At 37.4% G+C, this 14,509-nt stretch overlaps 1 protein-coding gene across 2 annotated transcripts in view; it reads left to right on the top strand.

The window, feature by feature from the left end:
- Window positions 1-14,509, top strand: part of brsk2a (BR serine/threonine kinase 2a) — a 185,540-nt gene that overhangs the window by 153,707 nt on the left and 17,324 nt on the right. Inside the window, exons 8-13 of one of the 2 annotated variants that reach the window (XM_032588905.1) lie at window positions 986-1,132; window positions 4,682-4,713; window positions 6,891-7,055; window positions 8,093-8,190; window positions 9,865-10,015; window positions 11,245-11,310. In XM_032588905.1, coding sequence (XP_032444796.1) covers window positions 986-1,132; window positions 4,682-4,713; window positions 6,891-7,055; window positions 8,093-8,190; window positions 9,865-10,015; window positions 11,245-11,310 — 659 coding nt within the window. The remainder of the gene's footprint in view (window positions 1-985; window positions 1,133-4,681; window positions 4,714-6,890; window positions 7,056-8,092; window positions 8,191-9,864; window positions 10,016-11,244; window positions 11,311-14,509) is intronic. The other variant, XM_032588916.1, reaches the window with a different exon arrangement.

Here is a 14,509-nt window from a genome sequence, read left to right on the forward strand (position 1 = left end):
CATACACCCCTTTAAGCTTTGTTACATTAACTGCTGTAGTGGAGTTCCTGCACACTTCTGCCTAATAAATAATTCATGTAGCCAAGCTGAAAGAAGGGAGCCCAAAATAAATATCAACACTGACATGGCAACTTTTTGCTGCAGGCTTTGTGTATTTCTCTCTTCTTTTGCTTCTTCCACTCCGTATTACTGTCTCAGACAAACTTTTGGGATGTAAACCTGGGAATGTTTACTGTTTTCTGATCTTGACCCTTCTTTCACACCAAAAAAAGTTATATATTTTTTTTTGGCCACTGTTTGCCTGTAGAAACACTAGAATTGTTCTTCTGTTTCCTCCTGCTGTCTGGCTGGGAGATAACCATTTGTCTGATTGTGAGAGACAGGGATACTCCCCAGCAGTTACACTGCACTCAGATAATCTGTTACAGAAGTCTACCCTTTCCTTTTCTCCCCCCACTTACTCTTCATTTGTCAGCCAATCTGTCTGTCTTTCCTGCCGGTTTCCTCTCCTCCATCTTGTCCTCTGATGGAGGCTGCCATTCATCACACAGCCACATCTGTGAGGTGTCAGTACTCTTTGATAAATGACTCTGATGAAAGAATGCCAAATGAGTGAGGTAAACGAAAAATCAGGGTAATTATTAGAAAAGACCCATTTTCGGCTCCCTGCTGTTTTTGTTTTGTTTGTGTTGCTTTGGACTTAACAGAATGCTCTACTGTGAAAATTAAATAATTGGGGTTGGGGAAACTATCCTGGAAGACTTATAGGATTTTTGTTTATTTGTTTGCTTAGTAGCATTGTAGATCAGTTATCTTTTTCCTCTTTCAAATTACACTTTGTTGAAGGTTATTTATCTATTTCAGCATCTATGAGTGTCTTGAGAAGCGATTTATAAATGAAATGTATTATTACATGTTACAAACTGATTTTTTTCCCCTTTTTGCTGACTGCCTCAACTGATTCTCTGCTTCCTTGCTTCCTCAGGGCGCCCTGCCGTTCGATGATGACAACCTAAGGAATCTTCTGGAGAAAGTGAAGTTGGGAGTGTTTCACATGCCACATTTTATTCCTCCAGACTGTCAGAACCTTCTGCGTGGCATGATTGAAGTAGACGCATCCAAAAGACTAACGGTCAGTTCATTTCAGAGGCTCAAAGGCAGAGCAGTGGTTATTTTTGTGTTTTTGTATTTTTTTTATTAGCCAGTTTCAGTTTGGGAAATTTGTGTTAATCCATGGAAGTTACCAGTTTGTGGAAGGACTATTCCTTTAACATTACATTAGTTGCTAGATTATAACTACAATTTTCAATGTGTTTTAAGATTTTGTGATATACTGACACAAATTAGTGCATAATCTAGAAGTTAAAAGAAAAGGTTGCATTGTTTACCAAATGGCTCTACATATTCAGTTCAGAAAATTGTAGTGTTCATTTGTATTTAACAAACTGAGTCTGTGTGGAACCACCTTTTACTGCAGCGGCCTGTAACGTATTGCTTAAAAACAATATGTTATGATCTAAATATGATCTAAAAACACAGCGGTGGCTGTGGTCTTCCTGGTAGGTGAACAGTTTCCCTAGTTTTTTTTTTGATGATTAACAATTCCTTCCACTTTTCCTGTCCATGTTTGAGCAAAGCATCTCTAAAGATTACAATGTTTCAAAGTGAGAAATGTGTATTTGGTGCTTTTTTGCCATCTCTAGCATTTTGTGTCCCAAAAAGTAACGTATGTGTTTAATCTGACCAGAACGCCTTTTTGCACATTGCCACTCTGGCTGCACACCGTAAAATGAAGCACCGGCTTTTATACACATTCTGCATGCACACACCCTCTCGAGGCGCTCTGATATCTTTATGAATCAGTGCAACAGTTTTCATCCTCGTGCCTGTGAGGAAATGTGGTGACACCGCAGTTGGTAAATGTTGCTGCTTCATTTCCTTTTGCCGTAGCTTATCTTTCACAATGTCAGAATAACTTCAAGCACGATGACAGCATTTTACAGCAAATAAAAAATTAAATTCTGTATTTTAAAAAAGGTATATTCTATTTGCAAGTATTTTAGCTACATGAGGTAAAAAAAAAAAAAGCACACCTCTTTATTATGCTGTATACACACTGTTTTGCTTATTCTCATCTCCCCTCTCTCAGATGAGGGCAGGTCACCCTGAGATCCCTGGATATGCCCACCAGAAAACAGCAGTGTCCTCGATAAAGGGTTACACTAAGACCAAACTGCTGGGAGAGAATATGGTATCTGTCTGCTCCCCGCTCCTAGCTCGAAACGGAGCTCAGAGGATGTGTTGTAACCTCACAGAATGTCAAATAGCTTTTCAGAGTGAGAATCCTTAAAGATAAGTGGTGAGCACCAAGTCACACAAGAGGCAAGAACACCCAAGGGCAGACAGCGAAACAAGAGGGGGTCTGAGGTTATTTGGCGAGGGCTTGTTTATTCTTGATTTTCTTCCTGAAAGTTTGATGGATCCACTTACAGGATAATTATACAACTGTCTGTTTGCTTTTGTTAATTAGATTTTGCTTGTTGATGCATGAAAGATCACATCTCACAAACCAAAGGTTCCACAACAATAAAAACTTTCTCAACTTTCTCTCTGTGGTTAGTCATCCAGAGACCAGTGGATATTACGATTATCTTGTGCTCTCTAGTCGAAGTACACAGTATGTCATTAAAACAGCTAATCATCCCAGACAGAAAATGGCCCCATGTGGAAGACACACTTTAAAGGTTGCAAGAACTAGAGTAAATGAAGTCATCGTTTTGTGTGTCAGGTCAGATAACTTAAACTCGAATCACATGATTTGGTGTTCAGACATTAATAGGACCATTTAAAAATGTCTAAGAGCCGAATTGTTACAGAATCTCTTCCTGAAATAGAGTAATACTGCTCTTCATGTTCTGTCATTAAAGTTATCTGATGGAAAAAAAAAGAAGTTTGAATAATGACCTAATATTGATCTTTGCAACATGAGGGGGGGAAATTAATTTAGATTTGAAGCTTTTTGGCGGGGGCTGAAATGCAGCTTGTGTACAAGGAAAAGCCTAATTTATCACACACATTCCCTTTTCTCTGTTTGGACAACAACTAGAGAACTTTTGTCACAGTGGTGCTGGTGTCCATATTGCTTTCTGTAGCCATTAAAATATCAGTATGAATATTTGTTATTATCCTATTGTCTTGTTCAATAGATAAGTTCTTCTTAAAGCATGAGAAAGACACAATAGAAATTTGACAGAAACGTGAGCATTCAGCTGAACTCATTGAACGCTGATGTTTAGACCACTTTAGTCTCGTCTACCTATTTTTCCTGAAGGCAGACAAGTATTTCTTCACAGAGAGAAAACTGCTAAGGTTTGACAACACCTCACCTAAAACATAGCTTTATCATTTTGTTCTAAAGATATATTTGTCAGTTTTGAATAGTTTTATGTTTTGAGTCAACTAAAACTACTGTAAACCCTTTTGGGACGAATATCATCCTAAAAGATTGAAAGCACTGAAACACTGAACAACTGCTCTGAAAATGAGACACAACAAGTCTCTTTTTTTAGCTGAAGTAACCACTTTTACTCCAGTTTTCTTTTAGAACCTCATGCCTAATTTCCTATCCAAGCCAACCAAGCAAAAAAAATAAAATAATCAAATTTCTAAAACGGCAAAAACTAAAGAATTCTTATACTTTTTCACAGCACTGTACACAACCATATAGGCTTTGCCTCAGTATGTAATGATCATGTGCAGTTAATGGTAGTTTTTACTTCAAACCACATTAGTGCGCATCATATCACCGTCCTGCCTCCAGGCCCCCAATAAAATTCAGCGAGAGTAGGTCACCCACTGGCCTGTATCTGATAGCCAGGATATCTCTGTCGATACCATGACCTCTGCGGAGGCAGACACCAGTCACTGAAACTCACTAACCAGCCTGAAAGCCTCTCTGAATTGCTCTAATATCTCACACAGTCATTTATCAGTACTGCCACACAGAGGTAGGTACTGTGGGATGTGGGGACGATCAAGACATTGATGGAGACATATACACATGAACTCTGAATGAGTGACAATAATTAGACTTGCTCTGTGCATCTCCTGTGGTTCTACAACAGCAGCATGAGGAAATTAAAAAGTCCCAGCAGTGACATTGATCTTGTTTCTGTCCGTAGCTTGTTGAAGAAAGGAGGAGTCATTGAGGCAGACATCTTCCTTTGTTGCCCTTTGGTTTGCTGTTTCTCTCTTTGCTTTTGGCTCTTTAGCAATCTACATCAGTAGCGCGATTAAGAGGGGAAGCAAATCTCGTAAAACTTAAGAGAAATGGAAAAAGAATGACGATGGAAGATTCTTCTCCAGACTGGAACATTGTCAGGATCAGCAGTGTGTGTGTTTTAAGCTCAGTTGTGTCCTCTCTTCCTCATTCATGGCTCAACCTCTCTTCATCTCTCTTTAAATCAGTATGATTTTTTTCCCTTGTGCCTACTTTTTAAAAGTACATTAACTATGAAATTTTGTTTCCCTGCAATATTAGGGTTAAGGGGACATAACTAACACTGTGTAACCTCTCCTTCTTCTCAATTCTGACCGCACACCTGATTATTTTTATCATGAGACAATGTCACAAGAATTTAATTGTACACTAATGTCTTTTTTTCTTTTCTTTTTTTTACAGTTAGAAAAAATCCAGAAGCACTCATGGTACATGTAAGTTCTCATCCTTTAACCAGGTTTTTACGCCCCCAATTTCATCCTTCGTTAGACTATTCTGCACCTGAAGGGAGCTTCCGTATGAAAAATGACCGAGCTTCAGCTATGTACACAAGAGTACATTTATGCAGGGCATGACTTCACTCTCGGGGACATGGGGGTAAATTGGTAGCGCATGAAAGGAAATTTGAAGCATATGGTCAAGTGAACAAGGAGAAAGCCTGAGGGAACATGCTGGGATGTGGAAACTAACCAGTCTAACCTAAGTTTGCCCTATTGTTTGATATTAAAAGTACAATATATCCACTGTAATAGTATAAATCATAAAATAACATTTAGAGAACTCTTGTTCATAAATGAATGCATATTTCATTTCTGAAAATATGATTTACACTAATAAAAAAAGAAACTTGCATAATGAGAATTTCTGCAGCTACCTAATTGAACTGAATGATTTAGTTTTAGGACAAACTTTTATTAGTTGAAATGAAGAATCACTGAACAAAAGTAAAAGTCCTCTGAGCTCCTTATCTTTGATTGCTGGATTTTATGCAAACAACTAGAATGTTAAAAAAAGAAACAAGAAGAGCCAAGCGTTGACAGGAAATTGCCCTAGTAAGAGTTTTGTCAGTGCAGAAGTTCACTTTCTTTCTGTCTGCTCATTCTAGTACATTTCAGGTGACTAGTCTGAATAAAATAAATCGTACAATTATATGAACCATGAATCATTTATCACGACAGTTTCAGTCGAAATATATGATTAAATTGCTGTGAACAATCCATATGTCTCTTTGAGTAAAGACTGTTGCTTTTTATGCAGGTTTTCCATTTGAAAAATGATTAATTAATTTGCCTTAGTTTATTTGGACTGAAATAATTGAAGTTCCACTCAGGATTTTTGATTCCCATAATGACACAAGTAACTTAAGATTAAGCACTTGTTGATGCTAGCTCCTTCCTTAGTTTATGAAACTACTGTGTAGTCTATAATGTAGTCTTGTAACCTGTACATTAAACAATAGGCAGTAAGAATAATGTGCTGCATGACCACATGACTCTCATGAAAGAGTGAATATCTCTCCATTTTGGCCCTTATTAGGACACCAATGCCAACTTTTATTAAAATATTACATCTACTAAGCAAGTTGTAACACCTTTTCCTTCTTAATCTTAAATTAAACGTTAATAAGATTCAGAATGTATATTTCTTAATTAACCTTAAGGACAAATAGGATAAAACAGTGTTTTCTTACCTACAGCGACAGGGTAGACTAAATGAGAATATTTATTTCAGCCACTGAGACTTGTGATTTGGCTTGGACTTGTCCCCTCGATGACTTAAGACTTTTCTTTGACTTGAGAAACATTACATGTAAACATGGTTTGGTGAAAAAAAGAGTGACTGTCTCATTATGCAAGTACATTTTATATAAACACTGTGAAATGGTAGAAAGGGAAGTTAGTTAAGGCATTAATTTAGATCTACTTCACAAGTTCACTGCATAGAGATAACAGAGGACGTGTTATTTTAATAGCTGCCGATGGGGTTTCTGCTTCAGTGAACTCACCAGATGAAAAATAATAGATTCAGGAAAGAAGTAATGAGGAGCATATTGAGTCAAATCTGTCTAAATGTCTGTGTATTGGCATGTTTGTAGAAAAGAAGACAGTATTTCTCATTGTGTTTTGTCGGAATTGAGAACTAAAACGAAAATCTTCTGGAAAATGGTGTCGGCATAATTTCGCCTTTCTTGTTAAGGCCTGCCTGCATTCTCCCTCGAGACAGGCAGAGAAAAGATGGGGAAAAGTGACATATCTGGGTGTTTTAGGGGAATTGCATAATAATGTGGAAGCTAAGTTTGTAAAGTGAGCATCACCGAGAAAGGCAGCCTCCATATCTCGACAGAATGAGTCGCATACTTGTCAAATGAGCAGGATTACCCATGTACTTATGTGGAAAAACTGCAAATTTTGGAGAAATATCTTAATTAGCAAAATGATCAGCTGTGCAAGAAATGGATATGAAAATCTTAACATATTGCATTTTTATTTGTACAATCGTAAAGGAATATCATAAATGCTTTTATAAGTGAAAATTGACTCACACACACACAAGAAACTGACCATAAGCTTATTTGTTGTTTTGTTTGTTTCTTTGTTTTTTGCATTATTAGTGGTGGCAAAAATGAACCCGAGCCAGAGCAGCCTGTGCCCAGAAAGGTAACAATCCGCAGCCTGCCTTCTGCAGACGACATCGACCCAGACGTACTGGACAGCATGCACTCCCTGGGCTGCTTCAGAGACAAAAACAAGCTCCTGAAAGACCTGCTCTCAGATGAGTGAGTGGATGGAGGTTCATAAGGGAGGGATCTATAGTTGATGAGTGTGGTCTTGGGTCCTGCTTGCACACTCAGCTTCAGTTTTTTCCTGGCTCTTACAAAATCTTGTGAAGCTGTCGCTTCATATGTCAGAGACCATGGATCACTTAACAGTTATCACACGGTGCTTACGTTACTTGCTGCTGGATACTTCTTTTCCAAACTTGTCATGGTTTGCACTACAGACTCGTTTTTGAGATGTCCTGCTACTGCCAGCCTGTTTTTTAAAAAATATTTTTCTTTTGTGAAAATGCATTTCGATTCATGTCTGCTGTAAATATGAGCCCACGACTCTTTCAGTTCTTTATTTGGGCCATCCCTCCTCTTTTAATGCTAAACTGTAACTGCTCTCTCACTATGCTTTTGCTCCAACTCCTCAATTTGCTTCCTTTCTCCTGGGAAAATTTTGTAATTGTGCTGCATGGGAGGAAAATCTGTGGTCTCCATTTCCCTTCCCCTGCTTCATTTTAGCTGAAGTTGCAGGTCCTTGTCTCTTTGCCTCCCACCGCTTTCCAATCTGTCTTTATTATAGAGGCCTATTCCCTGGGTATTTTGCATAGAGAGTGCAGCACAGAGGCTAAAGACATTAGGTTTTCTGATTTGCAAAGAAAGTAAAGGTCGAACTTGTGATCTTTTCATACTTTCATTGGACTCGATGGCTACCAGCACACACTGTATGTTGAAATATGGCTGAGCATGCTAAAGAAAATATATGTATACTATGATATGAATGCTTAATCATCTGTTAAACTAAACTTTTATTTTAAAGATGAAAACAATTTATCATCTATTTTACTGTGCACACAAAAAAGATTAAAGGACATTAATCATAGTGATGGGATTTGTACTTTAATCTCACATTTATTTATTTAAATTGCTAACATTTCAGTCAGATAATGGGAACGATTGAAGACACTTTCAAGGCAATTTTGTTTTACATCTGTTAACAAAGTTTAGTAGTTGGCTTTCTTTTTACTTGAATTGTTACCCCTGTGCAGTGAAAACCAAGAGAAGATGATTTACTTCTTGTTACTTGACCGTAAGGAGAGGTACCCCAGTCAAGAGGATCAGAACCTTCCTCCTCGCAACGAGATTGGTGAGCAAAGATTTGTTTTGTTACAGCCTTGTGAAAGTGAAACTAACCCCCCTGTGAAAGCATAACTTTGCTCCAGACAACTTTTGGAAAAAAATCCTCTAAAGTGGGCGTAGAGACAGAGAGACGCAACACAGCTATATGTGGGAATAAGAGGAGGGTTAGGGTTGTAGTCAGGACAAAAGAAGCACTGTTGCTAACTTTGTCATTATATTTATCATCTTTCTAGACATATCTAGTGACAAATTCTGAAAAAATAAATAAATAAAAACAAGAGACAAATCTAGTGACTGTTCTTTTCCGTGTTGTTAAGGAGACCCATTCCACTCGCTACTTAAACTCTTGGCTCACCATCAGATGCCATGTGTCAAAATGAGATGGTTTTATACCCCAAAAAAGTGCTGCATGACATGAAGCTGCACCATGTGGTGTAAAGTTGTAGACAATAGGGGAATTCAACTGCTTTGGTCTAAAGATGCCACCATTGAGACAGTTTTTATGCCAACTAATGCATAAATAAATTTAAACAAAAATGTTAAAATTCACTCTGAAACATAAAGATAGAAAAACATAAGTAATCTACTGTATTTAAAAAGCTTTTCTGCAAAAGAAAGGTAATTTAGGGATTAGCTAAACTTTAAAGAAAACAGTACAAAGTTTTGGATTTATTTTTCTAATGAAAATGTTGTATGGCAAATGAACTGCCATGCAACATTTCACAGTGGGTGAACCCTAACCCATAGCAAATACTCAAGTACTTCCAAGTGCTCTGAATGACTTAAGGTGGGCCTGCCTGCTCTAGAAAAACTGACCAAAATCTGACTAGTTAAATTACAGAGAAAATGTTCAGACAATGCTGTGCCCATCAGGAAAAAACTGTTTTACATGCAGGTTTCTTTGGAAGCACAATTATTTTTAGCTTACGATAACTGTCAGAATTTGGAACCTATAAATAAGTCCATGTTATTTTTATGTGTTTATGCAATACCAATTTTGAAACAGAGGGTTTTTTTTCAAACAGATCAAACTAATTTACATAATTTAAAAAAAAAAAATCTTACTCATGAATGCTTTTTGTGGCTCAACCAACCTGCCGCGTTTTCCTCCACCAGGAGAAATTGGTTCAGCTCCGGCTCACGCAGCGTTAGATTGGCTCTTCGATAAACAGATGAAAAGAGCTTTTTGTTTATTGAAAATGAATTACTCTCTCAATGAAAAACACTGGCTTTAAATAGAACGGATCAACAGGGTTTTCAAAAAGCTGTCATCTGATTTAGGTCAAACATTATCTGATAAAATAAAATTGGTGCATCACATCAAGGGGTTGATTTTTAGGCATTGAAGTCTGAGCAGGGATGGTGATGCTCTCCTTAAATTCCCTCTTTGGTTAGTTTCTGACAACAGTGTGTTCGTATCTGCTGCGATACGCTGACATTTTGATAAATGGACTCCTCCTTCAGTGAATATGATACAGTCGATACAGTGGCCATTAGTTCAAGGGCTGGAAGGAAACCATTACTTATTCTCTATTAGTTAGAATGTCAATGTGTGAACAGCACTAAAAATCAGTCAAACGCTTCCATTTACACAAACCATATGCAAAACTGCACATTACTTGCACTGATAATGTCAGGTATTTTGTGCTTTTTTAGCATTTTTTTATTCTGCTTGACACAGATCCTCCAAAGAAGCGGGTTGACTCTCCAATGTTGAACCGTCATGGGAAGAGGAGGCCAGAGAGGAAGTCCATGGAGGTTCTGAGTGTCACTGATGGCGGTTCACCAGTACCAGCCAGAAGAGCCATCGACATGACACAACATGGACAGAGGTATGCATGCTGTAATCGCTGTGTTTTGAAATGAAGGTGCCTCTCAGTAAAGTCAATATATTTCAGTAATTCAAAAAGTGAAACTCATTCATCACAAATTATTTCTTATCTTTTTGATGATCATGGCTTACAGCTAATGAAAATCCCGTCTTTTGTTTCTCAGAAAATTAAAATATTACATAAAACCTAGCAAAAAAGATTTTTTTATTTTAAAAATATTGTCATATATTATGAACAAAATCATGGTGAGGACTGGTTATTTGAAATTCAAAAAGTTATGGCAAAATCCCAACTACTTTCAAAGTGCATGAAGACAAACAAAAATCTAATTAGATGAGGAGTCCAACAACACTTTCAGCACAGAGAAACAAGGTCCTTAAAGGACAGCTGTTAATAAGACTACTGGTCACAAAAAGGGCTAACCACAAACTGTAATTGTTCAAAGTGCCTGACCCAGTTATATTAATGGAAAGTTAAGTGAAGGGAAACAGTGTGATAGAGAAAGCTGCACCATCAACAGAAAAAACTAAACAAGCCCCATTAGAAACATTTGGAAAATATGGAGTCTGAGCTTGTATTCAGGATGTGTTACAACTAACACATTCCTTTTCAGACCACTCCTGAGCCAAAGACAACATCAGAAATATTGTCTTTGGCTCAGAACTAAGAAGAAAATGGACTGGACTACTTCTCAGTGGTGGTCCACTCTTTCAGATGAAAGTAAATTTAGCTTTTTATTTGGAAGTCAAGGCCATCATGCTACACTGCTTTTATGCAGCAAGTTATGCCAAAGAAGCACTGACAGAATATTAAGTTGACATCGTTTTCGAATGTCAGCTTCTTTTCCGTAAGCTGACATCTCTTTAAAAAAAAACAAACAAAATTTTATATTGGTTTTATTTAACATTCTAGGTGAATTTTGGGTTTTCATTCACTTGTAAGTCCTAATTAACATTCATAAAAATAAAAGTTTGAGAATGTAATTTGTAATGAACCCATATATCATATAAATTTCACTTTTTGAATGGCTTTATAGAAATAAATTACCTTTTTGATTTATTTGGTGAGTTACACCAAATACACACGCTTTGTCTGGGGATTCCCGCTGCCCAGTTTATGTTTAAGCTGCTCTGACAGTGAGTTTGCAGCCGTGTCAACAAACTGCACTGCAAACTTAAACATAAACAGAGACTGACTCTCTGCTCACTTTTTCTTCTGTCTCATCATAGTAACTCAGTGTACAGTAAAAGCTTGGATATTCCTGACGCCAGAACAAAATGCAGCAAAGAAGAAAGGTACTCACTTGCCTTCACTTCCACATGCTCCCCCGCCCCCGCACTCGCTCCATGCCCCCGCCACGCAAGGGCAGGAAAAAAGATGCAGAGATCCTGTGTGTTGAAGGGACAGGTTTTAAAGTTCTGTTTTAATTGGTGGCTGCTTATCGAAAACAATGAGGATGTAATTTTTTTATAAAGTTCAGCTCCTAATTAATTTAGTTTTAAAAACTGAAGATCGGTGCACATTTAGAATTCAGAGGCACAGTATCAACAGCCCCACTTGTTCAGGCATTAACTCAATTATCTCTTCTCCTGATAATCAGTTCTACCATAATGTGTCCTACTTTCTCTCGATGCAGAACATTTCTCCATTTTGCTATTTTGGAAATGCTGAAGTCATGCCAGGAGCGCACTCCCACGAGGCTGAGCGCTCTGATTTAAAAATTCGTTTCCACGTCTTATTTCAACAGCGAATGTATCATCACATCACACATTTGTGCTCACAGGCAGTGACATTTGTAACAGCAGGGAAGATTGCATCAGAGTGAGAGATAACATAAAACTGGTGAATGTTAGTGGGACCAGTAGAGCACTGGGAAAGGCTGATGTGGTGACATCATTGCAAAACAGGCACATTTAATTCATAAGTCTGTTGTTCGTTCACCAAATGTGAGATGTGTTGGACTCATTTTGGAGGTTTTAAATCCATTTTAATAACTTTCATTTTTATGGGGGAAAAAAAGTCTTTCCTTTGGTGGTTTTGAATTTAAGTTTAAGATTCTTCTTCTTCTGTTATATCAACTCCTCCTTCCCATTCCTTTCCTTCAGGCGTTTCCAGAAATATCTGGTTTTCATTTGAATTAGTTAGGGAACTGCTTTATTCGGCTTTTAGCCCTGACTCGACTGTTTCAATGCGCACCTAGATTGCTGGAATATTGCCCTGATTTATTTAAGCGTTAATGATTCCTGTACCACAACCTCGCAAAAGCATTTTTTTTTCCTTAAAATTGTTCACACTGAGTCACAACACAGTGACAATTATATTTCATTTCGATTATGTGGGGCAGAAAAACACAGTCCGGAGCATAACTTTGAAGTGGAAGAACATCTTAAACAAAAACTTTAATTTAGTGTCTTAGATTTTAACCTAAGCAAAATGTAGTGAATAAATAATATAATGAAAACAATGGAACACTGCTGATAGGTCAGGTTTAAAGTTATAGAGTAGTCTAAAGCAGAATTATCTGAAATGTACATTCAAAGTGCAGAATGTGTCAAAACTTGAGAACTAGATGTTGTCAGAAGTTTTCCATCTAATCTGACTATGCTTTACCTATTTTACAAAGAATAAGCAACATTTTCAGTTCCCAGAAAACCTGGAGATATGTACACCATGTTCCAAATTATTATGCAAATTAGATTTAAGTGTCTTAAAGATTACATTTTTTGTTGTGCTATTAAATTTATAGATGGTATTGTGTGTCAGGGCTCTTTGAATCACTATAATTAATTTCAGACAGCTGGGTTGATTAGTTTGTCTGGTAAACTCAATTAAAGGAAATCTACTTAAGAAGGATGTTCCATATTATTAAGCAGGCCACAGGTTTCAAGCAATATGGGAAAGAGAAAGGATCTCTCTGCTGACGAAAATCATCAGATAGTGTAGTGCCGTATGACAAGGTATGAAAACATTAGATATTTAATGAAAACTGAAGCGTTATCGTACTGTGAAGAGATTTGTGGCTGATTCAGAACAAAGATGGGTTTGTCCAGATAAAGGCATAATGTGGAAGGTTTCTGTTAGACAAATTCATAGGATTAAGAGAACAGCTGTTAAAATGCCCTTAAAAAACAGCAAACAGTTATTTGAAGCTGCTAGTGCCTCTAGAACCTCAAGGTGGAGGATCCTCCAGAGGCTTGCGGTGCATGAACCTACTATTGAGAAAAAAAGACTACTAGGATTATAGCAAAAATCCTTCTAACTCCTGACCAGCTTTTTTGCATGTTTTCACTTGTTTTGTGAACATTTTTATTTAATTATGAGATCCAATTCTTTAAGGTTAAAAGGCCTTCTTGCCATCATATTAACTTCTTCATATGTCTCTAACACAGTCTAATTGTAACTCAGGTGGAGAAAGCACACATTAATATTAATTCTAGTCAGAAGAAACTTGTTGGTAAAGTTTGAAAAATATATTAAAGCAAAATCAACTGAAACGTGAGAAATGTTGTGCTTTATATTTATGTAAATCTTGAGGAAAAATCCTGCCTTCACCCCACGGGGCAGCGTATCAAATAGATCTGAATCAGAATCCCGTATTTTACAAAAACAGCTTGTCTGCATCTTTCTTCTATGCTTCTATTTATTTGGGTGTAAGTTGTACTCTTCCATCTAGTTTTCCTCCAGGAACTCCTCCTCTCCCCTCTTTTAAAACACCTTTTTCTCTCTTTCCAGTTGTCCCTCGTGTACTTCTGACCTTCATTCCCAAACGCTCCTGCTGCTAGTGCGGAATTGCTATGCTAATGTGGAAATGCTGCTAGTTTTGCTCTGCCTGGCCTCCTATCAGTTGATATAAATTGGAGGAGGAGGGAGGTTGCGATATCGTAGCCCCTCTGCCTCCAAATCAAATCAAATCTCTTCTTTTTTTTCTTCCTTAACAACAAACTTTTCCATCTTTTATCTTGTGTTCGTCTTTGCTTTGTTTGATCATGCTGATGTTTGTGTGTGTGTGTGTGTGTACGAGGTCCTGGTGCTGGGAAGAACATACAGAGCAGCGAAATGTCCAAAGATTTAACTGACTTTCTCTGAACCTAACCTTATCTTGCCCCAACAGCAAACTTTTGTCGACAGCTCAGAAGATTCGTAGAACTTGAGATCAGAGGCTGTCAGAGAGAGGGCTGACTTTGAAACATGTGTTTTGACATGATACATTTCCGCCAGCAAAAAGGAGTGAAAGAGAGAGGAAACTGCTTTATTTTAAATTACACAACCTAAATGTTGGAAGCTCATACTGAGATATATCTAGTATTTTGCTCAACACTTAAAATCTGATATTTTCTGTGAAGTGTAATTGAATAGATTTGCGATAAATGTAGTTGTGGCAGTGTGGCATATTAATAGAAATGACAACATCCTCATCTGAATGTCTACTTTATTCATTTTATGCTGAAGCTTGGCTTAAAATTTATATAAAGCATGATAAATCCTGATTGATTT

This window comes from Xiphophorus hellerii, chromosome 2, assembly GCF_003331165.1.
Source record: "Xiphophorus hellerii strain 12219 chromosome 2, Xiphophorus_hellerii-4.1, whole genome shotgun sequence".
Lineage (NCBI taxonomy): Eukaryota > Metazoa > Chordata > Actinopteri > Cyprinodontiformes > Poeciliidae > Xiphophorus > Xiphophorus hellerii.